We start from the raw sequence: 26,700 nt of genomic DNA, 5'->3' as shown, positions 1-26,700 counted from the left end.
TAGCTGCTCTGTTTAGTTCTTAATGGTTTCCATGGGAACAGCACTGCTTGCTCCTGCTGGCTGCCAGGGCTGGTAAGATGTACTGAAAGGAAAATTTAGGGGAAGACAGTGTTAAGACAGGAGCAAAAGGAGGCTTGGAGGATTCCATAGGTTTTGGGGGGCAACCCTTAGCTGGAAGAGGCTGTTCTATTCGCCCTGCACATGTAGCTGTCCCCAGCAGGCCACGTGGGCAGGGCAGCCCTAGCCACCTGCACAAGGCAAGCACTTACCTAACAGCTACACATGTTAATACAGCTCCCTTAGACTAAACACCATCCTGGAGAAACCAACGTCAACACAAGGTAGGCAGGAGTTGGCAAGATGTGGATTTCAACACCAACACCAGTGCCAACCGTGTCATCTGCCTGGTGCTGAGCCAGCATGTGAGTATTGTTATAATTCTTAAGAATAATGATAGGTAGCTCCAGAAATCTGGCAATAGGGATTTCACAGATGCTGTTTAAACTCTTCACAACAACCCTGCAAGGATGGCACAACACTGCCATTTACAGATGAATAAACTGGGGCTCAGAGAGGAGAATGATAACCAAAGCCCCACAGCCAGTAGAGGTGGGATCTGAGCCCAGGTCTGCTGGATTCTCAGATGTGGGCCTTTAGGCAAAATCTAGCAGCCCAAGGAAAATGTTGCGTTCCCCAAGACCCACAAGCAGTCCAGGTAAAGCCTTGATTAAGAAATGCCCAAGTCCGGCATCATGGGACTGAGAGTATCTTCTTGACCAAAAGGGGGATGCAAAATGAGACGAAATAGTTTCAGTGACTGAGAGATTCCAAATGGAGTCGAGAGGTCACTCTGGTGGACATTCTTATGCACTATATAGATAACACCTCTTAGGCTTTAATGTATTGGAATAGCTAGAAGTAAATACCTGAAGCTACCAAACTCCAAGCCAGCAGTCTGGACTCCTGAAGACAATTATATAATAATGTAGATTACAAGGGGTGACAGTGTGATTGTGAAGACCTTGTGGATCACACCCCCTTTATCTAGTGTATGGATGAGTGGAGGAATGGGGATAAAAACTAAAGGACAAATGGGGTGGGATGGGGGGATGATTGGGGTGTTCTTTTTTCACTTTTATTTTTTATTCTTGTTCTGTTTCTTTCTGATGTAAGGAAAATGTTCAGAGATAGATTGTGGTGATGAACGCGTAACTATGTTATCACTGTGGACAGTGGATTGTATACCATGGATGATTGTATGGTGTGTGAATGTATTTCAATAAAACTGAATTTAAAAAAAATAAATAAATAATAAAATAAAAAAAAGAAATGCCCAAGTCAAGATGCTATTCTTGTCAGCTGTGTGACCACCTACAAATCATAAACCTCCCTTACTCCAACCTCCATTGGAAAAATTGGAACTCTTGCACATTGCTGATGGGAATGTAAAATGGCACAGCCACTGGAGAAAACCGTTTGGTGGTTCCTTAAAAAGTTAAACCTAGAATTACCTTATGACCCGGCAATTCCACTCCTAGGTATATACTCAGAAATACTGGGAACAGGTACTCAAAGAGATACCTGTACACCAGTATTCACTGCAGCATTGTTCACAGTAGCCCAAGGCAGATACAACCCAAGTGTCCATCGATGGACACTGTGGTATATCCGTACAATGGAGTATTTTTCAGTCATAAAAATGAATGAAGTACTGGTGTATTCTACAAAATGAATGAGCCTCAAGAATATTTTTCTAAGCAAAAGAAGCCAGACACAAAAGGATGTATCTGAAATTGTATGATTCCGTTTATATGGAATATCTGAAATAGGCAAGTCCATAAAGACAGAAAGCAGATGAGTGTTTTCCAGGGGTCAGGGAAAAGGAAGAAGAATGAGTAACTGTTTAATAGGTTATGGGATTTCATTTCAGGGTGATGAGAATTTATTTTAGGGTTTTGGAATTAGATAGAAGTGGTGGTTGTATAACATTGGGAATATACCAAATGCCACTGAATTACACCCTCAAAAAAGGTTGATTTTATGTTATGTGAATTTTACCTCTATAAGAAGAAATATAACCAAATGGGAGGGGCAAAAAAGAAAAATTGCCCCAGGTCCCTTTGGATTTGGGCGTGAGGAAGCACACCCAGTGGGAGAACAGCTGCGATGGCATTGGCACAGGCCATCAAATCTTCTGGGGGCACTAAAGGCACTGCCTTGTCGAACCCCTTGTTTTGCAGATGAAGAAACTGAGGCCAAGAAGTGCTCTGGTCTAGGATGGAGCTGGGTGGAGACTTCCAGCCCAGTGCACCAGCTTCCCTTCATACGCTTTTCCCTGAGAACTGCACTAGTTTGAAAGTGATCATTTGGTGTGTGCACATGTGGTGCCGACTCTGCTTTTCCTGGTGGGGGGGCTTGCTCAATTTCTGGAAGTCAGCTTGGCAGCTGCTGTGAGACAATACAACCACCACTGGCTGCTCTGTTTCCGACCCATTGGGCCAACTGGGCAAAGCTGCCGTACTCCATCACTGGTCTGTATCCAGGGTTCATATTAAGAGTTCTTCATCCCATTAGGCACCTGCTGTGTGCACCACATTGTAGTAGAAGAGGTGGTGGGGGGAACAGCAGAGATCACTTTTCAGAGAGCCATTAGGCAAGTGGAGGTGCGGAGAGATGAAGTGCTTCACCGCCCAAGACCACATGGTGGGGCCCCTGGGATTGAGCCCCATATGTCCATATTCCCATATGAGGACGACCTTCCATGACCCCAGCAATCCCTTCCTTAGGAATATTAAACCCAACCATACCAAACTGCTTTAGAACAATTGCAAAGCAAGATCTAAAGGAATCATGAGTGGATTTGTAGACTTGTGAATATGGTGCATAGGTTTGGGAATAACTGATATAAATAAGAATTAGGGGCCTCCCCTAAACAAGCTACTGCCCCAATAAGTCTGTGGTGATGGGTCTTCCTGGTTTTCACTCCATGCTGCTGGGGGTCATCTGGCAATGTCCTTTCCTAATGAATAAAAGAAGGTTCTAACATGGTTGGAATTGGATGCTTAATATAACAAAATGGTACAGTGCTTCTCCCTGTAGTAGAAGTTTTGAATTTGGGGCCCTACCATGCTGGATTCAGAACGCAAGTCCCAACAACAGCTTCTCCTGACCTTTGAGCCTGGGCTGGGACTTGTCTCCTGCCACCTCCACCTTTTGTCCCACTGCTGTGTGTAGCTGCCTTTTTCCACAGGTGAAGATATGGCCTCTCTATCCTTACACATAACAATCCCCACAGCTCCTCCTTTCCAGTTCTTCCAGAGAAGCTTTGGAAGTTTATAGGGGTAGAGTGTGCAAGCTGTAGCAGACACCGGGCACCACCACATCCAGATGAGCAGATGGTTCGTTGAATGCACCCATGACTGTCTGGAGCTTTCTCTGGCCCTAGGACACGCTTGACTCAGCATAGGGCTAAGCAGAAGTGAGGGGTCAGTGCCTGAGGAGCAGCCATCAACAGTGATGGAGGGGTGGTAGAGGGGTGGTAGTGGACAAATGCCCCAGCTCCTGACCTCTTGGTGCATGACTACAAGGCAGATTCTACAACATCTTCCAAGGGGGTCCCAGCAAGTTTGATCCTATTATATTAGCACCTTCCCTTCCTTTCTTTCCCACACTCCTCCCCTTGGTGCTTTCTGGGATCACCTCCCAAATAAAACCGCTGGCACTCAAATGCTTATCTCAGGGCCTGCTCTTGAGAGACCCAGCCTAAGACACAGGCATTGGGACATAGGATGAAAGACCCATAACTTGGAGAGAAGGATGAGAGGGCTCACCTGTCACAGACTTATGAGGACCCCAGTTCAGTGTGTAAAAGAAACTTCTTGTGACAATTTTTTAAAAAAAGATGATACATATATGAGAGGGAACATAAATATATGTAGTCTTCCTTGCAAGTTGTGCATGGGTTCTTTGAAATTGCTATTATTTCATCATCAGTCTAATAGGTATTTTCTGAGAGGAGCTATAATGGGTGTCAAGTGGGATGGGATGTCAGGTGAAGCTTCTGAGGTAAATATTTCACCTGGACATCCTTTCCATGTTGTCATTGGCAACCAAATAAGAATATTTTTGTTGCTCTGGAAACATAATGATGTAGAAGCATTTAATTGATGCTTCTCTGCCTTCTCCCACCCCCACTCACACCCATCCTGCATCTGAGCTATTTACCTACCACAGTGCCATGGAGCAAGCCCAACAGTGCCAGCTGCTCTGTATGCAGGCTCCAGTGCTGACCCCCGCTGGAACTGCAGCTGGCATCACCCCATAGAGGATTTTTACAGCTTGTTTCATGGCCGGTGGTGGTTCAGCACTGGGGAGGCCTCCTTGATCAAGGGTGGGAGCCTGCAGCTGGGGATGGGTTATCAGACAGCCAAGACTCCCCTCCCTGAGGAGAGGGGGTCCCTGAGCCATGAGACCACAGCTTCAAAGGAAAAAGGACCTCCAAAGAGGCCCCTGAACCAGTCTCAGTGACCCCCTCCCCTCTGTCTCTCCTGACCAGTCAGGACTTTGATGGCTCACGGTGGCCTTTCCTGAACCAGCACTGGGCCCTTTGGGACATGCCCCCATACAAGGCACAGCCTCCAGGAGGTCTTTGCCAGGAGTCCCAGCGAGGGCCATATTGTAGGGTGGAAATTTCCATCTCTGACTGGACCCTTCCCCGTCCAAAAACTGAAGCCCCGCAGGATCCATGTATTCATTGTCATTTCATTCATCCCGGTGCCTATTTATTGATTTCCAAGCAGAAGTAAACTCAAAATGCCCGGATTCGGAACCCATATCCATCACTTCCCAATATGATCTCGGATCCTGGTCCACCTAATTCATGAAGCAGCAGGACGCTGGGCGTGCTGAAGGAGATCGCGAGCCATGTTGGACACAGGAACGGGTGCCTTCGCCTCCCAGATGCGCATGCGGACTGGCGCCTCCCGCCTCTCGCATTGCGCACGCGGACTGGCCCCCCTCACATTGCGCATGCGGGCTTTCGAGTCCCCGCCTCCCGCACTGTGCACACCGGCTCGTCCACCGCATGCTGTTTGTCGCCGGCAGGTGCGGAGCTTTTCCTGCTTTCCCGTTACTCCTCACGTGAGAAGCCTGCGGGATGGGAAGCCCAGAAATAGTTTCCACCCATCTATGGCAAAATGTACCCTTACGCACCCCTGTATCTCTGTCCACCCCTTCTCCTCCCTGATGACAGGGCCTCGGGTGCATGTGATCTTTTTGGTGGGCACCCACGCGGAGCAGACTGCTGGCTTCTGTTTCTGTGGGTGGTGGGAGTGGTTGTCGACATGATTAATTTGGCATTCATTCTACACCCAGCTCTGGCTCTGGGGCTGGGCAGGGCAGTAGAAATGGTGGCATTTGGACCCTGTAGTGCACCCGTGCTGAAACCCCAGTGGCAGCTACACGGAGAAATGCAAAGGAAAAGTCCTGCCGTTTCCCTCTGGTGGCGATGGTGGCAGAATTTAGATGGGATCAGTTCCCGTTTTGGGAGGAAGTCACGAGGAGAAGGACGAGGTCATAGGACAGAGTAGATTGCAAATAGATGCGGGGTGGGCGGATGTGATAACCACAGTGCCTGCGTCGCCGGCCAGCTGGGTGTGCGTCCCTCCTCCGCAGCTGGCTGTGGATCCTTGCGTATGCAAGTATGTTGGCGTGTGTTACGTAACTTTTCTGTCCCGCCGATTCCTGGTCTACAAAACGGGAACTATGTGTTTTGTTGTGAGGTCAAAGAGGTTAGAGGGCACAAAGGGCAAGGCTCTGCGCCTGCCTGGAGCAGGTGCTCAGAAATGAGTGCTCTTGCCATCACTGCATAATTTGTCTTCTTTCCCCCTGCAGAACCTTCCTGTGAACCCTTTTCGGTCCATCAGCAGCCATCCCTTTAGCAACCCCATCTCCCAAGGGTGTAGAGAATTTGCAGGAAACAAAGGGGACTCTCAGAAGAAGCAGTAGCAAAGATATATGTGGACAGTGGTGGTTGTATTTTCAGAACCAAAGTTTGGGACGCAAGGTCTGGGCAAGCCCAGGTGAACATTGGGGTCTTGTGGGTCATGAGCCAAGGCACCTGGAGCTCTGGGTGCCTGCAAGCGGCTGTGGGGTAGGGCTTTCTTCTCACCTTGGTCCCCCATCCTGGCTATGGCCCATGGAGGCCATCAGATCTCTGGGTTTGGAAAGAAAGGGAAAAGGAACATTTCTCACTTGTTCTGATCCTTATTGGACATCATAAGGAGGAGAGGAAAATCACAGAACCCTGGGGTGGTTATTTGGGCTGAAACTCATTTACCTAGAGTGAGTTCAAAGAAAAGTTTGAGGAGAAAGCCCAAGCAAGCATCTCTTGCAAGCTGAAAGCATACAGTATTCCGTGAGCAGAGAGCAAGCAAGAGAGTGGAGAAAATACAAATGGAGAAAAAATAACTGGAGGGGCTCCAGAGAAAGTCTGACTCTGTAGGCCCAGCTGCTGTCCCCCACAGTGAGGCTCAGAGTAGAGGAGCTAAGAGGGTGCTCATCAGGAAGGTTAGAGAAGTTTCCTCCAGCTCTGCTGTACACAGCGGCAGCTCTGCGTGCAACAGGCATTAGGCCTGCAGAGGGACAGTGCTGTTGTTGAGGTGACTTGATAAAATTGCTGGGATCAGTGCAGTGTCCAGAGCCTGATGGGGGACATCGACTTGTTCTGCAGACCCTCATCCCCTAACCTTGATTTCCGTGGCTTTACGTTTTCCAGGCCATGGCTTCATTGTGGTCCTTGAGGTGAAATCCTCCAGGCTTCCTCTCTTTCTTTCCCCATTCACTGATCAGAAGAACTCACAGCCTCAGCTCAGAAAAACACCTTTGCTGTTCATGACATTCTTGACTTTCCTTATTTCCCCCGATTTGTCCTACAAAGGATCACACAGACCAGCAAGTGTGAGTAGCCTTTCCTTGTACACCACAAGCCTGCACTGCACCAGCCGTAGCTCTGCCCAAGGCCTGCAAGGTGTCTTCATCCAGGGCCACCCTGGGAAACCAAGCCCAGAGTCCTTTTCAAGAAGTGGCCAGTGGCTCTTACCTTGGGCAAATCCCCTGGCCAACGAGGCTCAATCCTGAGGCGTGTTCTGTGCAGTGCCTCAGGGGACTGGGTCCCAGGTGTCCAGAGCAGTAACTCGCTCGCTTATTAATGTTGCCATTTTGGACTCTTCTCCCTTCCTGGTCTCATTTCTGCCCTCATTCACAGTACGTCCTGGAGTTACCTCCTGTGTCTTAGTTTCCCAGAGCTACTATAACAGAGTACCATGAACATGTGGCTTGAAACAGCAGACATTTATTGTCTCACAGTTCTAGAGGCCTGAGGTCAGAAACCGAGGTGTCGGCAGGGCCTTGCTCCCTCTGAGGTCTGCGGGGTTCTGACGGTGTTGTGCCACCGTCCATGCCATTCTTTGGCCTCTGGCATAACTCAGTCTCTGCCTTTGTCACATGGCTGTCTTCTCTCTCTGTCTGTGTCCACATTTCCTCTCCTTAGAGGGACACCAGTCACATTGGATCAGGACCCACTCTAATCCTGTTTGGCCTCATCTTAACTAATCACATCAGCAAGGACCCTGTTTCCAAATAGGATCACATTTATGGGACCAGGGATTAGGACTTGAGCGTACCTTTTTGGGGGGGACATCAGTCTGTGACACCCCCCACATCCTTGGCTCAGGGTCTGCTTTGGGAGGAGCCCAGAATAAGACAAGTGGCAAAAAAGAGAAGAAAGGAGGGTCTGGTAGGAAACAGCCAGGACCAGCTTGGACGCCAGTTTTATACACTCCAGGTTTTCATCTCACGGGTGTAGATGGTTTGGAAACCAGGAGGTGTGAACCGCCCTGTGGTTGAGATTCTAGTCCAGCAGCAAACGGGTCCAGTGAGAAAGGGGAATAGAGCAAAGGACCAGCAAGGGAGGTGTTGTAACAGGCAAAAGGCTGAAGGGCCCAGAGATGGGAGGCACAGTGGGAAAGGAAAGGAGGAAATGAAGGATGAACTAGAGCAGGCCCCTTAGACCAGTTTGAGGCCACGGACCCCTTTTGTCATCCAGGGAAACCCACAGACCCCTCCTCATTGGAAAAAAATTTTTTCATTTTCCTCCACTGCATACAATGTAATACATAGGATTACACAGGGAAACTGATCCTATTGAAGTGAAATTTCCAAAATTTTAGAAGATAAATTTTCATGATAGTAATACATGTGCCTTTTTACTAGCACTTTAAATCGCATATGGGTATCTAAAAAGTACCATAATGCTAAAAACATGATGAGTGAGATCTGCAACAATAAAATGTATGTGAAAGGCCTACTGGGGCAGAGGCCTGGATTCTGCTGGCACCCCTGTGGTTGGTTGCCCACATTCTTATCTGAAGGAAACACTAGATTCCAGTTAGATTCTTTTCTCCATCCAAGTCCATGAATCCCGTGTTAAAACCAGGACTGATGACACCGTCCCAGACCTACAGCACTGAAAATGTTGTCCTATGTACTGAGTCAGTTTTCTTTCTCCTTTCAGCCCTGAATGAATTCCCCAAAGACTTCTTCACCAACGAGGACAGAAGACAAGGGGCAGTGGTGCTCCATGTGCTCTGTGTAAGTGCCCATTCTTGGCTCTGCCTGGAAGGTTCCAAAGGAAGGCCTGGCTGGTGGTGGGTGGGCAGTCCTGGTGGGGGTCGTCTGACCCTTGAGGGGGTGCTCTTTAAATGTGCAGGAATCATCTTGTAAAGACCACGGGTTCATCCATTGGAAGATACCTGTATTTGTTCTTTCTTTGATATTGGTAAAAAAGCATGAACTTGTTCTCTGCCAGGTAACCTTGCTCTTTCTCTTCTCTCTGCTCCAACACCACCTCTTGGGGAGGCCTTTCCAAAATGCCACTGCCTTTCCCCTTACCCTGCTTTATTTTTCCCCATATCACTGATCACTGCCTAACATAATATTATATCTTAATTTGCTCATCTGTCAGCTTTACTCACATGTAAGCCCCATGAGAACAGGAACTTTATTTTGTTCATGGCTTAATTCCCAGATCTATTCTGGCAGTTGGTAGGGACAAAGTAAGTGCAGCCAATCATCATCATTTTCACATTCCATATTTTCAAATTTGCCTACTCACTAAAATTTATTTGTAAGCACAAAATTAATACTCATGTGCTTTCATGGTCATTCACAGATGTGCACCAAGTGGCAAAAATTTGAGTCACCCAAGCCTCACGTTCCCAGCTGAGGTTGAACTAGGCCTTGCTCTGTCTTCTTTCTTCTCTCTCACTGTAAACAAACATCCTTTTTATGGTATTACTTAGTGCCACATTCTTGACATTTTTGTGCTTTTGGTTGGTGATTTCACTGTTTTAAATGGCCCCAAGCATAGTGCTGAAGTACTGTCTAGTGTTTCCAAGTCTGTATTGTACCTTATGGAGAAAATAACATGCTGGAGTCAAGCTTCATTCAGCGTGAGTTATAGTGCTCTTGGCTATGAGTTCAGTGTTAATGAATCAACAATATGTATTAAATGATGTGTCTTTAAGCAGAAACACACATGAAACAGGTTATGAACTGATCAGTTGGTGAAAATGTTGTGACCAGGGGCTCATGGGAAACTAACTTTGTTTTTCCTAGGAACAGTGGTTCAGTACTCACTGATTCAGTGTTTGTGGCAAGTTTATAGAACATAACTACTGTGAACACTGAGAATTGACTGTATTTGTTAAATTGGTAGATTCAATGTAATGGCAACAGTCACATCGTAGATAAAATAAAAGTTTATGCCCTTCCCTTCTGGCCTCCTAAAGGTGGACATTGCTATAGAACCTTCCTCTACGGACCCAATGACTCTAAGGTCTTTAATTTGTCTTGTCCCCATTTGGAGAGTTTGGGAGAGTGTATGTGTGAAGATGTATCTAAGAAATGGCTACAGAACCGGAAAGTTCTGAGCTAAATAATGGACTGGATTCATCATTGAGCTTTCTTCACACTCTGGCATTCAGTTTCACTCAAAGTGCTCTTAATTCCATTCTGGGTTTTTATTGCTGTGACATAAACTGCCCAAATTTAGCAACATGTCCCCTAACCATTTTATTTTGCTCTTGGATTCTTTGGGTCAAGAATTCAGAAAAGACAAGAGGGAAATGCTGCTCCATGGATCTGGGGCCTCAGGTGGGATGATCTAATGGCTGGGGGTGGCACAAAACAGCAGAGTTGGAGCCACTAGGACTCAGGGTCCCCTTCCAAGATGATTTCTCCCCTCCCAGGGCTGAGTGAAGAGCCTACACCTGGCCTCTCTAGCATGGCAGGGGCTCCAAGAATGAGGGTTACAGCAAGCATGGCGGAAGCTGCATGGCCTTGTATGACTCAGCCTTGGAAGTCACACAGCGTCATATCCACCATACTCTGTTGCTGTCACAAGCCTCAAGGGAGGGGACAGAGACCTTACTTCTCAGCTTAAGGCCTGTTAGAGAATCTGTGGGCCATGTTTAAGACCCCCACACCTGGCGTAGGTTGGCCAGGCAGACCCTGGGCTCTGGAGTGTGACTGGACACGGGTCTGCAGCCCATTTCTGCTCTCCTTGCCTTGTGTGTTGCTTCTGGCAGAATATTTAACCTCTCTGGACCCAAAAGCCACCCTCACTTGACTCCCTTCCTCCATGGAAGCAGTTAACTACTCAACTCTCCCTCTCGTACACTCCAAAACCCCTGGGACCCTCCCCAAACAAAAGGCATGAGAAATCCCTTTCCGGCAAAGATGTTCTCTAAAAATACCAAATGATAACATAGAATCTCTGCAACCCTTCCATCCCTCCCTGCCCTTTAGGAGGTTTGCATGCACTTGGGCAATTAACAAGGATGCCAGCTCCCACCTTGGCACCAAGGAGGTGCCCCTGTCACCAGGCTGAGAAGATGCAGGCACGGAGTCAGATCCAGAATTCCCCAGAAGCCATTAGCACTCTAATGCCCTGACAGCTGAGATACTAGAATTCCACTCTTGCCCTAAACAGTGCAAGCCTCCGTCCTCCCCAGGCAGTGCCATCACTTGGAGTCCTTCCTCCCCACCTCCTCCTCCCTCGTGGACCCACCTAATCAACAGCCAAAGGCAGAAGAGGGTGTATTTCCCCTGGTCTTCATGAGCCAAGTTCCTGGGCAGGTGTTGGTTCTCTGGAGTAGTGAACAAAAATGAGTAATTTTCCTTTAGACACTTTCTTAAGAGTGGACCTGAGCTTCCAGCTTTGCAGGGCTTAATGACTGATATGTAATACCACCGTTAGAGCCTGCCCCAGGCCCTGGAGTCTGAGGTCCAGGCTCAGTGCCCACCCTGAGCCCATGCCCATCCCCTGTCGACCACACTCCAGGTACATGGAACCCCGGAATTCTCTGCCCACATATTCCATGCCTGCTGTCAAGGCCTGTGCAGGCCTCCTGCCTGGGTCTGCCTCTTGGAGGGAAGAGACCCTGGTGGATCAGGCTGGAACTTGCTGCCTGGTGTCTCCACACACATGCGTGTGTGCAGGTTGGAGCCAGGGTAGCATGAGGCAGAGGGTGGGCTATGGGCAGAGCACAGGGAGCCTCCATTTGTACTCTTGTCCGGGCACATGTTTGCAGGGGAGAGGGGTTGTTGGTGTCTTCCTCAAAGTTGAGGACCAAATCTTATGTTATCCTTCCTACTAGAATCTAAGCTCTCCACGAGGATTTAAGCCTCATGAGAGAATCAACTCTATGCTGCCCACCCTTGTGTGGTGTCTGGCACATAGTAGTTGCTCAGTAACTATTTGTTGAGTGGAGAAATGAATGATTCTTTTAGCCCCTTCACCTGCCATGTTGCTGGCACTTTTGGGATGCTCAGGAATTGTGAAATGAATGTTAGAAGAAAAAAGAAATGCTACAAGGGCTAATTTTTGACATTTCAGCAGCCAGCAGGAAACAGATAACTGCATGAGTCAAAGCTGTGAGAAGCTAAATACAGATACCCTGCCCTCAGCACCTAGAAGGCTTTTCCTAAGACCCTGCAATATGGTGGTGTTGGGCTGGGACCTGCCAGATGCCCGCAATACAGCCCTTGCCCTGAAGGAGTCCACCATCCTGTGAAGAGACCACCTGTGGGCCAGCACCTGCCACGTGCTAAGTTCTGACATGGCCTATACAGCGTGCTGTGGGAGCCCAGAGAAGGCAGGATCAGGGTCAAGAAGGATGAGGTTGGACTGGTCTTGAAGGATGGGTAGACATGTTCCAAAGGAGAAGGGAGAAAAGGGATTCCAGGCAGGAACAGAAGCCCCCTAATCCAAGACGTAGAATCTTGAGAGTTCAAGGAGTCTGGAGTGAGCAGACGACAGAGGTGGATGGTGGAGCACAAAAGGACCCGAGGTTAGAGAAGTTGTGGAGCCTCATCTGGAAGCACCACCAGGTTATATACTGGTGGGAAGCAGATTTCTGATGTCCACATCCCTAATCCATCTCTCCTTGACTAGGGTTGGGTCTTAATGGAGTCAGGCATGACCAGAGGGGACAGGAATGGTCTGCCCTCCACTTGTGCGAAAGACCTGGGCAGGCCACAGCAAAAGGCATAGGGCCATGTGGGCAGGGGATCTTGGAGTCTCAGATACCCCAAGGAATACCCTTGGTGAGGGACATCCAGAGCAGATGGGGGAGACTGAGTGTCATCCAGTCATTCTTAGGTCCCTGAAGAGCTGGGCCTTTCTCCTCTAGTCAGGGGATGGAGGTGGTTTAGTGGCCGTTTTGCCCAAGGGTCTGGCAGGTGTCCCATAGCCCCAGTGACAGCTCTGGAGAGCAGACCATGTGACTGTCCTTTTAGGGGCTTAACTGGCCATCATCAGGGATCTCAACCAGAGTGCCCAGACCCGTCAAATCACACTCACACCCAGTCAGACTTAGCCTTTGCCCATAAATTCACACTGCCCATTCCAGCAGAGCTCCGCGAGTTGGCTTTTCACATAAGGCGTGTAACCTTCAACTTCATTTGGGTACAGGTCTGAGGACAGAGTGGCCCAAGCCCCAAATCAGAGGACCTCCCTGCACAATCCTTTTATTTTTACTATTTTGTTTTTTTTTTAATTATGGTAACATACACATATATATGTAAAGAGTTGCCATTTTAACCATTTTTAAGTGTACAATTAATTCATTGGCATAGAATACATTAACAATGTTGTGCTACCATCTCCGCGATCCATTTTCAAGACTTTTTCATCACCCCAGACAGAAACTATGTACCATTAAACAATGACTACCCAATCTTTTAAATCTTAGATGGCAAAGCTGTCTTCTTTTTTTTTTTTTTTTCATGTAAATAATTCACTCTTTTGTGTTTGTTTTGTGGAATTTGAACTGATATTTCTGATTAACCCAACCAACTTTAATTTTCCCTTGGATATTTCTGGGGTTTTTTGTTTGGTTTGGTTTGGTTTTTGTGGATTACAAAAACCCTAAACCCTGAGATTGCACCAAAAAAGGTTTCTGTTCCTTCTGACTGTTCTTTATATAGGGGCTCCCTATGATTGCAAAAATACGTGATCTTTACATTTATCAACAATGAATATCCCCAAGAAAATATGCTTGTCTTAGAAAATTGCTTTATATCGAATCTGTTATAATGTTGTGACACTAAAAGCAGTATCTCCTGTCTTTGAGGAAATTTGCATCTCCATAAACTCATTGAGTCTCCCCCAAATAGGGAGAGAAGACTGTGAATAATTTTCTAGAACCATGGTTTATTTGTGGTTTGTTGATACCTTGTGAAATTTTGCTAATTATCCTGTCTGATGTAGATAGCTGAATCTTTGAGATTATAAACTGGGCTACCTATTTCCTTTTCCAATAAGTGACACTTTAACTAATCAGTTCAAAAAGTCTTGATCAGAATGGGTGTGGGCACCTGTCTCGCCTTCATAAATCAGACTCCAACAGCAGAACTACCCTCTGTGCACCTTGTCAGCTTTTATAATTATTCCTCTTCAGCTTGGAGCCGCCTTTTCACATTTTCAATGTAATTCCTCTCTTCAGGCTGGCAGATATTCCTTTTTGCTTGTGTGTAAGGCGGTATAAAGTATGACACACCTGAAAATAAATCCATAGCCCTTATAAAGGCAAATTCCTGATAAGTGAGTCTTACCATGGGCTGTTAACTAGTCTAGCAGTCTAGACTCAGTTTCCTGCCCAGGAAAGAAATGTCAGTGAGAATGTTTCTGAAGTGGATCTTCTAGACACGCTCCAACAAGTCCCATGGGAAACTAGGGAACGCAAAAGAGACTTTTTTATCCCACTCCCCCACCCCTACCACTGAGCGCTCAGGATAACAGCCATCTGGTCAACCTTAGGCTACCCAGTATGGCAAAAGTGACGTGTGGGAAACCTCTGGCCGTTCTGCCTTAGTCCACTGTCCAGGTGTGGGACTCTCTCATCCACGTCTCCATCTTCACCACATCTCTGGGTGTCCAGGCTCCATTTTAGGGGTTACGTGTATTGAAGGGGTAGGGTCCCACACAGGATGGTCCACTTGGGAGGTGGACACTCGGGGTAAGGAGGAGCCTGGCGCTGGACAGTCAAGCCAGCACTCCCACAGGCAGGGGTTCTCCATGGCTGGCAATGAGGCCCATGGATGTCACTCCCTTGTGGTATCCTCATGTGATGATTCCAGGGCTCAATAGGAAGGGTGTGGGTCCCTCCAGGCCCCCTCAGCTCCCGTCTACATTTCTCTTCTTCCCCCACCCAGGGAGTTTCTGTGTGGTCTGAGAATTGGGGAAACTTGCTCTGTGAGCATCCATCCAAATTCTGTCTTATTCCTAGATCAACTCTTTAAATTTGAGAATTTGCTGATTTCTGTCTTTCGATACCATGATGACCTCGTAGCTCCCCAAAGCTTTACAGGAACCTGGTTGACATTGGAAGAAGGCCTTGGGGAAAGTTGATTGGAGTGTAGAGAGAGGAGGGAGGCTATTTAAACTTTGTCCTCCCTCTGGTGTCGTGGTTATTTTCATGTGTTCCTTCGGTGTTTCCTCAATTTTGCAGCATTCCCAGCCCAGCACAGTGCTTAGATGATTTCAAGCTCTCTGTCCTTCCCTCCCTCCCTTTCTCCCTTTTTCCCTTTCTCCCTTTCTCCTTGTCCACACCATCTTTTTTCTTTCTGAAGACATGAGCTTCTGCTCCTCATACCGGGGGCTTGCAGGTGGTCCATCCTGGCCCACCTCCACCTGGGGGCCATCTTTCCCTGCCCCTGCCCTCCTAACCCACTACCTGCCTCCACTGCTCACTGTGTCATCATTCACAGCCCCCACGAGAAGTCATCTAATTGGTCCAGCTCATTGTTTCCTCCCAGGCCATGGATCGCAGGCCAGCCTATGTGTTGGCCTCTGAAGGGTCAAATCTTACTCCAGTTCAGTGTGGCTGGATGCTCGTGGCTCCCTTGAGAGCTGTCACAAGTGGGGCACATCATGAATTGAGCCTCCAAGGCCCAACCACCCCCATGCCACAGGGGAAAGCCAAGACTAATGCAGATGTGTTCTTGAAGAAACCTGAGGCTGGGGGGAGCTTTCTGGAGAGAGCCTGGGTTCCAAGTGGGAGGGGCCACCTTACTCCCAGCTTATATTCCCTTCAGTTCATGGTTGGGGCTTGGATCGCTTTGTCCTCACCCTTGTGCTCTACTGAGATTGAAGACTACACAGTCATGGGGGCTTCTTCTCTAAAAGGGGCCTCACCAAACGGATGGCATTTCCTGGGGCTTGAGCTTCATCCAGTTATGTTGTTGTTTAATTTCAATATCTGAAGGGATGGTTTCCCTGGGGGTGTCCCTGGGACTGTGATTGCTTTTATTAAGAGCCAAAGAATAAACTAATTGAAGAAGGAAGGGACCCAGGTCCCAGCAGGACTTGGAGAAGGCTCTTTCCATGCCTGCTCCTCCCTCAGCACACAGAGATGCAGCTTTACAGATCAAAGCTCCCCCTCTAACACAGCCCCAGAGGCACTTTCTGTCCTTGCAAGGCTAGTCTTTTGCTTTTATAGCTCTAAGACTCAACGTCACTGCCAGCCCTGTCCAGTAGAAGTTTCTTCAGTGTGGAAATGTTCTGTATCTGTGCTGTCCAATATGGTAGCCGCCAGCCACCTGTGGCTGTTGAGCACTTGAGGAGCAGATTCTTTGTTTTGTTTCACTTCAGTTAATTTAAATTTAAGTAGCTGCACAGGGCTAGGGTTGACCCTAAGAGGAGTGGAAATGAATTCTATTTCAGCATCTTCCCTCCCTTCGCTTACATTGTCAGCTTGAAATCAAGAAGCAGAAATGGCCAGTAAAAAAAGGGAGCCGGCCAAGAGGCCCTGCTCCACTGTTCAGTCTTAAGGGATGACCTGAGTTGAGCAATTAAACAAGCAGGGGGGCTAGAAGGAGCTGGCAGGCCACCAGGCCCACCGACACCAGAACAGGGCTATGATGTTCAGGTCACGACAAAGGAGGCCTAGATTTGGAGTCAGAAAACTTGTCTATTCTGAAAAGTTGGGTAACAAGTCACAAAACTTCTCCAGACCTCAGTTTCTACCTCTATAAAATGGGAGCACTGAGCAGGTACTCAGTAAATGTTAGGGTTTTTTGTCTTCACCTTCTCTCCACCCCCATACCCCTCTAAAGGCACCACACCTTCACACAGCACCTTCTCTCCTGGGCCCAGAACCAGAGCCTTCCAGACGCTGCAATCCCTGGGAGCATGGGTGGAAAAGAGAGGCCTCTCTGTAGCTGGCGTTTCCCCCAAGCTCAGGGATCTGGGAGATGGGGCCGCTGCAGGGGGCTGGAAATTGAAGGAGACCTCCATGATGTGGTCAGAAAGTAACCAGCAACAACTCACTCGACTGGGCAGACGTGTTTAGTTAAGGGATTTTGCCTTGGAAGAGAAAAATGGTTAAAACAGTTTGTGGAATTTGCTGTTTATTCTTCAAGAAGTGCTGAGCATGGCCTTATAAGATTTGTCCATGTCAACAAAGAGCTAAAACTGGTGTCCAGAAAGGATTAGCACAAAGAGAGTAAATGATTATGTTTCAATAGATCTTCAGTTACTCCCTCCCGTCCATGCTCACGTGTCCTAACTTACTTTGGAAGGCCCCAGTCTAACCGTCTGTGGGTTGCACCCAGGCTTGCTGGTGAATCGATCCTCCAAGACCCCTGAGCAAAATATAAAGAGTGATGGTTTAGAACATACATGGAAGGGCAGCCCACCTGAGCTGCAAGTCTCAGCTTTTCCACTTCCAAGCCACATAGCCATGCACGAGTTGCTTTGCCTTGCCTCAGTTTCCTTTTTTGTCTGGAGGTAAATACAGTGCCCTCATCATCAGCCTGCTGGGAGGAATGTGTGAGCAGCCCTTGGCACAGTGACTGGCACTGAGTGGATAGTGCCTTAGCCATATCCCCTTGGCACTTGCCACTTGTGTGCGACTTCCACCAAAATCTGTCTTGCTAGAATGCAGGGCAGCCCCAAAGTGCCACGAAATTAACAGCCCCCCGAAGTAGCATCAGACTGAGAGGAGTTGGTGGGCAATACCTCCATTCCCTGGTGCCTTGGGAATAACTAAAATGCGTGTTCTGCGCTGTCACCCAGAGTTTCCCTGGCAGGATTAAGCTCCAGTTGCCCATCTTAGTTTTCCAGGGTTGCTATAACAAATACTACATTACCAATGGCTTAAACAACAGGGATTTATTGTCTCACAGCTTTGGAGGCTGGTAGTCCAACGTCAAGGTCTCTGCAGACCAGGCTTTCCCCGAAGTCTGCAGCATCCTGGTGGTGGCTTTGCTGGCAGTCCATAAGTCAGGCTTTGCCTCTCTCACATGGCTGTCCCCTCCAACTGTGTCCAAATTTCCTTGCTTCTAAGGACTCCAGTTCATATTGGACTAAGACTCATTCTCATTCAGTTTGGCCTCATCTTAACTAATAACATCTTCAAAGATCCTGTTTACAGATAGGTTTCATATCTACAGGACCAGGGATTAAGACTCAAACATATCTTTATGGGGGACATGATTCAGTCTATAGCATTTTCCATCCCAGTAACTTGCTTGAAAACACAGCTTTATTAGCTGCCCTTCCTTCCCTGCTCCCCGACTGGTGCTTCCAGAGATCACCTCCCAAAGAAACTTCCTGCACTGGAATCTTGGTCTCAAGTTCTGCTTCTGAGGCACAGGCTGAATAAATATTACCTATTATTGTTACTATTATTATGCAAATCAGGTCCAGCTCCAAAACCTCTGCGTCTACAGGAGATGCGGAAAACTGAGACTTCTGTCCTTCTGGATATCCATAGACACAAGTTGATTTCTCATCACTTTAGAAAGAAGTTTGGGAATGAGTTTTGGAGCAGATAGTTTGTGGTTTAATCTTCTGAGGAACTCCACCCAAATGGTGGGGAGAGAGAGGTGATCTCAGGCTTCAGCACAACCCTCTCCTTCAGTTGAGAGAGCATGTGTGTTGCTTAGACACCAAATGTTTACCCAGGGAAACTGGACATCTGCCACCTGCTGGGTGGTGCTCTGCTTCATCTTATTTGTCTAATTTATTACTCAGTCCACCGGTCCCTACTCCATGTATTGTAAATGTTGGTGCTAAGCACCCAGGAGAAGCCCCACTGTGTACATTTCCTTGAGACTTTAGAATAAATGCTATCCAGAGTGAACTTCATTTTTTCTCATTGTCTCTTTTTCCTCCTGTATAATATAGAGACTCCAGATGGGCGGGGGGTGTGGGACTCAAGTTTAACAAAAAGCCTGACCTTAAAGCAAAGAAGCTCCCACTGCTGGGAACCCAGATAGGCAGTGTGGACCCCTGCAGGCATGAGTAATCTCTTTGCAGATTTGCACTGGGAAAGCTCCACTAGCCAAGGCATGTGCCTGAGGCTGGCTCCCCCAGTTCAAGTATTTCATTTGGGGGACAGTCCTGGACACATCTGGGGGAAGTGAGACAGAGAGGGGAAAGCAGCCAGTGAAAGGTGTGCTCTTGAGCAAGTCACCAGTAAGCGCAATTGGAGACTGATCCCCTTGGGGCCCACTGGGAGACAGTGTAGACTGTGCATCTCAGATGAGCCCAACTACAGTGCAAGGGAGCTGGGGTATGTATCCACCACTTCTGTCAGTGACTGCCTTGGGGGTAATTGCCTCCCGGCACCTCCAGTCCGCCCTACCTGCATCTGAGGGCAGATGAAGCTTTCAGGCAAGGGGACGGAGAAGGTCAGGTTGGAATGCTCTGGAATAGGACGTGCCAAGGGACCAGGGCAGGCACTGAGAGTGCCTGCTGCAACTCATAACTGGGCCCTGCTCAGCAGGAGCAGGCTCCCTCCCATGCCCACACTTTGAGCTCATCCTGAAAAGCCCTGGCTGGCAGACTTCCCCATGTCTCCTCCCCAGCTCCCCATCCCACAGGCCTGGAGCATGTGGTTGGGAGTCAGATGCCACAGGAGAGTGCCCTGGGCTACCTGGCTGTGACTTCCCCGAGGCAAGTTGTCAGGGGAGTCTCTCCTGGAGCTTCCAAAACAGATCATTGGAGTGAAGGTAAGAAAAGAAAGATCTGGCTTGAAATGCCCACTTGTCTGAACTGAGTTGGAGAGAGGAAGGGGTAGAAAAAGGTGTCCCTCCTGCCATCAAGTGGACTTTTTGGTGGTCTGTGGTGACCTGGTTGGGACACCCCACCTGGAAGAGCTGCTCGCCCCCCGTCAGGTGCATCCTGTCACTCCTCTGTGGCCCTCTGTCCTCGCACAGCTTTGCTTTCTAGTTCAGCCTAAATGTTTCCTTTTAACAAATAAGAGTTATTTATCAAATGTTTGCGTTTAAGACTTTGAGGGCTCCATCAAACCCCAGTCAAACAAGGTGGACTTTTTAGACGAGACCTTCTTTGAAAGACACGTCCTCAGGATACTCTCGCTTACGAGGCAGGGAAGATCAAGGTGAAGCAAGGACACAGCACCATCCCTCATCTCTCTCCAAGATGCCAGTGCTGCTCAGATAGCTTGGGCACTGCAAAATCCAGTGACAGGGGAGACCCTCTCCAGCAGGGATGTGTCTGTTTCACAATTCAGCAGTGACTCCGAGTCCTTTCTGAATATCGGCATGAAGACATAGCATCTAAACAATTATCTCCAACTTCTATTCAGTTAAATCCTTTCCCCTATGGAGGGTTGAGTGTCCCCACCATCACCCCCACCAAAGATATGTCCACTCAGAAGCTGTAGGTGTGACATTCCTTGGAAAAAGGTTTCTGCAGATGTAATTAAGTTAAGGTTCTCGAGATGAGATCATCGTGGGTTAGGGTAGATCCTAAAATCCAATGACAAGTGTCTTTAGAAGAGAAGTGGAGAAGACACAGAGAAGAAGGCCGCATGAGGATAGAGGCAGAGATTGGAGGGATGTATCTACAAGCCAAGGAAGGCCAAGGATTGCCACCTGCCACCAGGAGTCGGCAGAGAGGCACATAACTGATTCTGCCTCAGAACCTCCAGCAGGGACCAACCCTGGTGACACTTTGATTCCAGATTTCTTTCCTCCAGAACTGTGAGAGAATAAATTTTTATTGCCTTGAGCCATCAAGTTTGTGGGAATTGCTACAGCAGTCTTAGTGAGAAACTAACACATCCTCTGTCCACTGAGGTCAGCAACCAGACTCAGTCCCGCACATGAAGGGTGTTCTAGTTTGCTAATGCTGCCGGAATGCAAAACACCAGAGATGGATTGGCTTTTATAAAAGGGGGTTTATTTGGTTACACAGTTACAGTCTTAAGGCCATAAAGTGTCCAAGGTAACACATCAGCAATCGGGTACCTTCACTGGAGGATGGCCAGTGGTGTCCGGAAAACCTCTGTTAGCTGGGAAGGCACGTGGCTGGTGTCTGCTCCAAAGTTCTGGTTTCAAATGGCTTTCTCCCAGGACGTTCCTCTCTAGGCTGCAGTTCCTCAAAAATGTCACTCTTAGTTGCACTTAGGGTATTTGTCCTCTCCCAGCTTCTCCGGAGCAAGAGTCTGTTTCCAACAGCCATCTTCAAAATGTCTCTCATCTGCAGCTCCTGTGCTTTCTTCAAAGTGTCCCTCTTGGCTGTAGCTCCTCTTCAGAACATCACTCCCAGCTGCACTGAGTTCCTTCTGTTTGTCAGCTCATTTATATGGCTCCACTGATCAACTTAGACCCACCCCGAATGGGTGGAGCAACATCTCCATGGAAATTATGCAGAGTCATCACCCACAGCTGGGTGGGGCACATCTCCAAAGAAACACTGAAAGAATTACAATCTAATCAACACTGATAACGTCTGCCTACACAAGATTACAAGAAAGATAATGGCTTTTGGGGGACACAATATATTCAGACTGGCACAAAAGGCATCTAAACATGTTGTCAATTAAGGGTGGGCAGAGTTGAGGTTTGGGGATATAGCTTTGGTTTCCTAAGCTGATCCATTTTGGGGCCAGCCACTAGAAACTAAGCAGTTCTGTTTGTCCCAGACTTTATGACCCAGCCAGGAGTCCAAGCCCTTCTGGACCCCTCCCTTTCCCTGAGAAACAAGTAGTTGTCTTGCTCTTGCCAACGGCTCCTGAAAATTTTCTAGAACTATCTCCATTCCTGGTGCTTTCTTTCTTTTCATGCTAGAAGGAGTCTCAGGGGCCCCCAAAGATAACTTGCCTTTTCAATTTTCATTGAAAATTGAAAATTTCCTCAGTTTTCTTGAGGAAGTTGAAACAAGATCCCTGGGAGCTGGTTCAGAGGACATTTGAAATAAACTCTTCCACTATAAGCCAGGAGCCCAAGAAGGTGCCCATGTACCCAATTCCTTATATTTAGGGCATGTGTGCTTAGCTCCCTGTGACACTATTTTTGTTTGAGAGTCTTAATTCCTAAGGTTCTCTTCACCAAGTCTCCCAGAAATCCTAGGAGCTGTTTGCAAATAGGTTTCTTGATGACTTGCTCTTTCATCTAAAAATCGCAAAGCAAGTATACAAGTTAGGTCCAAATAGACCTTACTATTCGGCCTTTGGTTTGGAGGCGTTTTCATTGATCTGCTTGACAGCCCCAGACTGTTGCCCATGAGTGGATTCCAAAGGTAATCTTGGAATCTGTCTTGGCAACTATTTCATTAGCACTCTGATTGTTTTCATTTTATGCTCAGAGGTAGAAGCCTGAGGATTTATTCTTTCCCTTCTTGTTAGAACTGTCTTTTCCTTTGTACTGTGGACTGCAGGGATTAAGGCAGAGGTGTATTTTTGGCAGTTAGGATAATGCCCTTTGGCATCTGAAGCTCTGACAAGTCCAGCAGTTTTGGCTTGCTCTGGGCCCTCTCATCCTCTCCTGGATATTGGCCCAAATTCATTTTTCTTCATCATTTTTGTTTTGCAGTCAGCTTGGGGATGACCCGTTATTCCCCTCTGTGAGGGTAAGTGCTGGAGGATAATTATACCCTGTGCTTATATGAACGCGTGACACATCTGAACACGCATGATAAGTACATACATATGTGTATTTATGGCTCTTGTAATATTTTTTGAAGCACAATAGGCAATAATTTTTAACATGTTAGACACAACTCCTTAACAGGTATTTCTGAATAAATTTATGTATGTGTGGGGTTTTTTTGTATTTATTTATATTTAATATCTCCCTTGGCAACCCAGACAGCACTTCTTAGGCCAGTGAAGAGGGAAGCTGGGGATGCATGGAGCCTGAATATAGTTTGAAATGGAGCTCTGAGCTTTCATTCTCCCCTGCAAACCTCTTTATCCCTTAGATTTGCCATCTCAGTAATGGTCGCCACCATCCAACGAGTTGCTCAGACTGGAATCCTGGAAATCAGCCTTGATTTCTGTCCCTCCCATCCCACCCATCAGCAAGTCCTGTCCATGCTACATCCAACATGTATCTTGATCCCATCTCCTTCTGCCCATCCCCACTGGCACCGCTCTTGTCCAGGCCACCATCATCTCTAGCTTGGCTCTGCAAGAGCTTGCTGATGGGTCTCCCCTCGCATCCTTATTCCACAAAAGATCCTTTAAACACAGAAATTAGAATCAGGACTGTAGGGTCTGGTCCCAGCCTCCCTCTCCAAATTCACCTCTTCCTTGTCTCCCCCCTCTCACTGAGCTTCTGTCTCCTCGAGCTTCCTCCTGCTCCTCAGACCTTCTAAGCCCATCCCACCACCGGGATCCTGTACACCCCCTTTCTATAATAAAACCCCTTTGGCCCTAGAGACTGCTGGCTTGTGCAGTTGATCAGATTCATTCCCAGTTCTTGCTTGCATGTGAACACTCACAGACAGCAGGCCGCCTAGAAGTTTTTCTCTACTCTTTGCACTGCTGACAATGGAATCAGAGTTTTCTATTCCAAAAATGGCAAAACTTGAATCCTCTTTTCTCCCTTCGTGTAGTAAAGAGACGAGTCAGCTCGGAGAGGAATCTGTTCAAACTGGAAAGAGCTCTGCGTGACTAAAGAAATGATTTACTGTTTCATTCCTTATAAAGTTAGCTGGCCCTGATTAGAAAAAAAAACGCGTTGGAAAGGAAATAGAAGTTCTTCTGTGAATGTATTCGTATATACTTGATTCAGTGGTGGTGTGGGCATGGAGATACAGCCTGAGAAGGTGAGGGAATGCAGGCTTCCTGCACTGTAAGACCCGGTCAGGGGCTTTGGGTGTTCCCCATTGGGGTCCTTTTAATAGCAAGGTATGCAGAAGTGTGTCCTCCCTGGGTATCACAGGGCTAGACATGCTGCTTCCAGTGTCCTCAAGTCACCTGAGTGCCAACGATCTATCTCTTTCTTTGTTTGGGGGGTAGACGGGCGATGGTGCCAGGCCATTTGTCAAAGGAGAGACAGTGTGTGTGAGTGAGGATGTTACCGTCTTCAGCTTCTTGATCTCCATGACGGCTCAGTGATGGGGACACCACTGGCCAGCTATGTGACCTTGCTCCTCTGGATCTTGGCTTCTTCATCTATAAAATGAGAAAAAGATTCTCAAGGTCAAGTCCCACTCCAAGATCCATGATTTATACAGCAAAAGATGAAATGCCTTCTGGGTGACTTGAAGCATCCATCCCGGGACAGCCCTGACATCGTCCAATTCCTCAGACCCGCAGCCTCTTCTGAGTCTCTGGAAACATGCCAGGAAGCTCGATGTTCCCCGGCTGGCAGCCACCAGACAGTGCTTGGGCAGGGGGTAGAGCCAGGTTCAGTCAGAGGCCCTGTGCCTTCTCACCGTGAGTGGACAGGCTCATCTCCGTGGCTCCTGATTAAGATAAGGCAACACGACCAGTGCAGCCAAGCCAAACATCTCTAGTTGCCCCATGTAAGGAACAGGAATCCTGTAGGGAAATAATAGCTACTTCTCAGAAAATAATCATCCTGAAGGCTGGGAGCTAGATGCTAGATAACACCTGATGCAGCTTAGTGGAGGCCCAGCCAGTCTGGTCCTGCGGTCGTACCAGCTCTGCACCCATCCACACACTTCAGGATGGGGGCTCAGCCAAAGGGCCAAGTGATACCTGTTGCTCCTCTGTTGTGTGTTCAGCCACCATGGCTGATGTCCCATTTCCTTTTCCAGCCACAAATGGACCCAGTGCAGATAGGGGTGCATCAGAGGGTTTCCAGAAGTTCTAAAAAACTATCAACCAGTAGCTAGAAATTTCTTCTCTCCTACTAAGGCACTTACAAGGGGGAGCGGGAGAAAGAGAGCTGTGACATGTGGAAATATATGATGCACAATTAGAACTGTCTGATGTTTTGCTCCCAGGCCATTAAGAGAAAGATGACATAGAGGGGGCCTTCTATGTGGTGAGGGGCACCTGGTGTCTCTCCCACGCTCTCCCATTTAATCCTTCCAAGTGTCTTTAATCCTCCCCATTTTGTAAATGAGAAATCAGAGGCTTGGAGAAGTAACTCTCCCAAGGAAACTCATTGCTTATGTCATGTTTAGGCCAATGCATGTCTAAATACCTCGGGTTTAATCAAATGAAGAACTAGTTATTGAGAATGTTGTAAATAAGAGGTGCAGAACGAAGACAGGGAGGTACAGGTAAGCCCCAGTCTTTGCCTTCTGGGAGTCTGACAGCTCGTAAGACAAGGCCTGGGAAACACTGTAGAGACAAAAGGCATCGAGTGACTTTCCAGGCAGTGGCATGATAATGAGTTGGTCATCCTCCCAGTTATCCTGCCACGTGGGTGTCCTGTTCCCATTTGCAGATGGATGAATTGCCTCCCTGGGATGTAGGTATTATTATTTCCTCCATTTTACAGATGAGGAAACTGAGGCACAGAGGAATTAAGTATCCTGCCAGGGCAGTGAGCTCGTGGGTGGCAGCACTGGGGTTTGACGTCAGACTGCTGGCACCAGAGGGGGAGGCTCCTCTTCTGCACCATGACGTCAGCAGTAAAGGTGGAAGGAATTCCAGGCTTGAACAGGAGACACATTGATCCACTTTCCCAGCCTTGATTCTAGACAGGGCTCTAATAACCATGATCCCTGATTTCTGTGAGCTACCAGACAGCCCCGGAGGGCAGGTCTCAGGAGGACCCTGGGGTGGAGGGTGTAGCTGTGCTTCAGGGCCCTGTTGGTCAGCCTTCCCCCGAGACCCACATGAGGTGGGCGGGCATTAGGGGACCGGCCTGCAGCCCTCCCCATCCTGACACTGAGCGCCTGGGATCTGCCCTCCCCTCTCCTCTGTCAAATTGAGTCACCGCATCCTCAGAGTGGAGTCTCAGTCACTCCCAGGGCCCCTGCTTGGAGCCGTGACCTGCCTGTTGTCACGGAAGAGTTTCCAGATAGCCATGAGGGAGCCTTTCCACCAGTCCAGCCACCTAGGTCCATCTTGTGGAGAGGTGCAGATGATAAGGGACTAAACAGACATTCATTCATTCATTCCTGGGCACCTCCCAGAGGCCAGGCAGTACACAAAGCATGAGGAGCTCATGTGTGTGCGACACACTTGTAGCTTAGAGTCCAGTGGGAGAGACAGACAAATGGACAGGCAGTCACACGACAAGAAGGTGCTGCCCATGAGTGTGACTTGCATCACACACTGCGCTGGGGACTGTACGTGCTGTGTCTTGTTCAACCCTCAGAGGTGGCCATCACTGGACCCATTTCTCAGATGAGTAGCTGAAGGTCCAAGGTGTGAGGGAACCTGCCAGTGGTCACAGAGCTGAAGGGGCGGGTATTAATCGGTCTAATAGAGGTTGGCACAGGATGACCAGGATGTTATTCAAAATATCTAATAACTGCAGAGAGCAGAGACACTGACCAAGCAGCACAGCGAGACAACAGCTGCAAACAACCACTTCGGACAAATCAGTGCACACGAGCTGAATTTCAAAACTGCCCTGACCCTGCGTTGGGGATGGAGAAAGCTGCCACAGCAACTATCTGCTGCTGCCTAAGAAAGCACCCCAGTACTGAGTGCCTTAAAACAGCCTGTATTGTGAATCCTGAGAGCTGGGTGTGCACTGAGTTCTCTCACATAGCTGAGGCTGGAGCCATCTGGAAGGTCTGCTGAGATGCACATCCCAGAAGCTTCACTCACCTGTGTGGTGCCTTAGTGCTGCCCGCTGGGGCTTCCTCTCCCACAGAGGAGGCTGGATGCTGATTTCAGCAGCTCAGAGCTCCACTAGGCAGGGTGGGGGCTGCCCAGCGAGTTAAGGCCAACC

At 48.2% G+C, this 26,700-nt stretch overlaps 1 protein-coding gene across 2 annotated transcripts in view; it reads left to right on the top strand.

Moving 5' to 3' along the window:
* Positions 1 to 26,700, top strand: part of SLC24A3 (solute carrier family 24 member 3) — a 561,375-nt gene that overhangs the window by 300,897 nt on the left and 233,778 nt on the right. For both annotated transcript variants that reach the window (XM_037811901.1, XM_037811900.1), the window contains one exon: positions 8,573 to 8,649. In XM_037811901.1, the coding sequence (XP_037667829.1) occupies positions 8,573 to 8,649 (77 nt within the window). The remainder of the gene's footprint in view (positions 1 to 8,572; positions 8,650 to 26,700) is intronic.

This window comes from Choloepus didactylus, chromosome 19, assembly GCF_015220235.1.
Source record: "Choloepus didactylus isolate mChoDid1 chromosome 19, mChoDid1.pri, whole genome shotgun sequence".
NCBI classification, from domain to species: Eukaryota; Metazoa; Chordata; class Mammalia; order Pilosa; family Megalonychidae; genus Choloepus; species Choloepus didactylus.
This window is presented reverse-complemented; position numbering and strand designations above follow the sequence as displayed.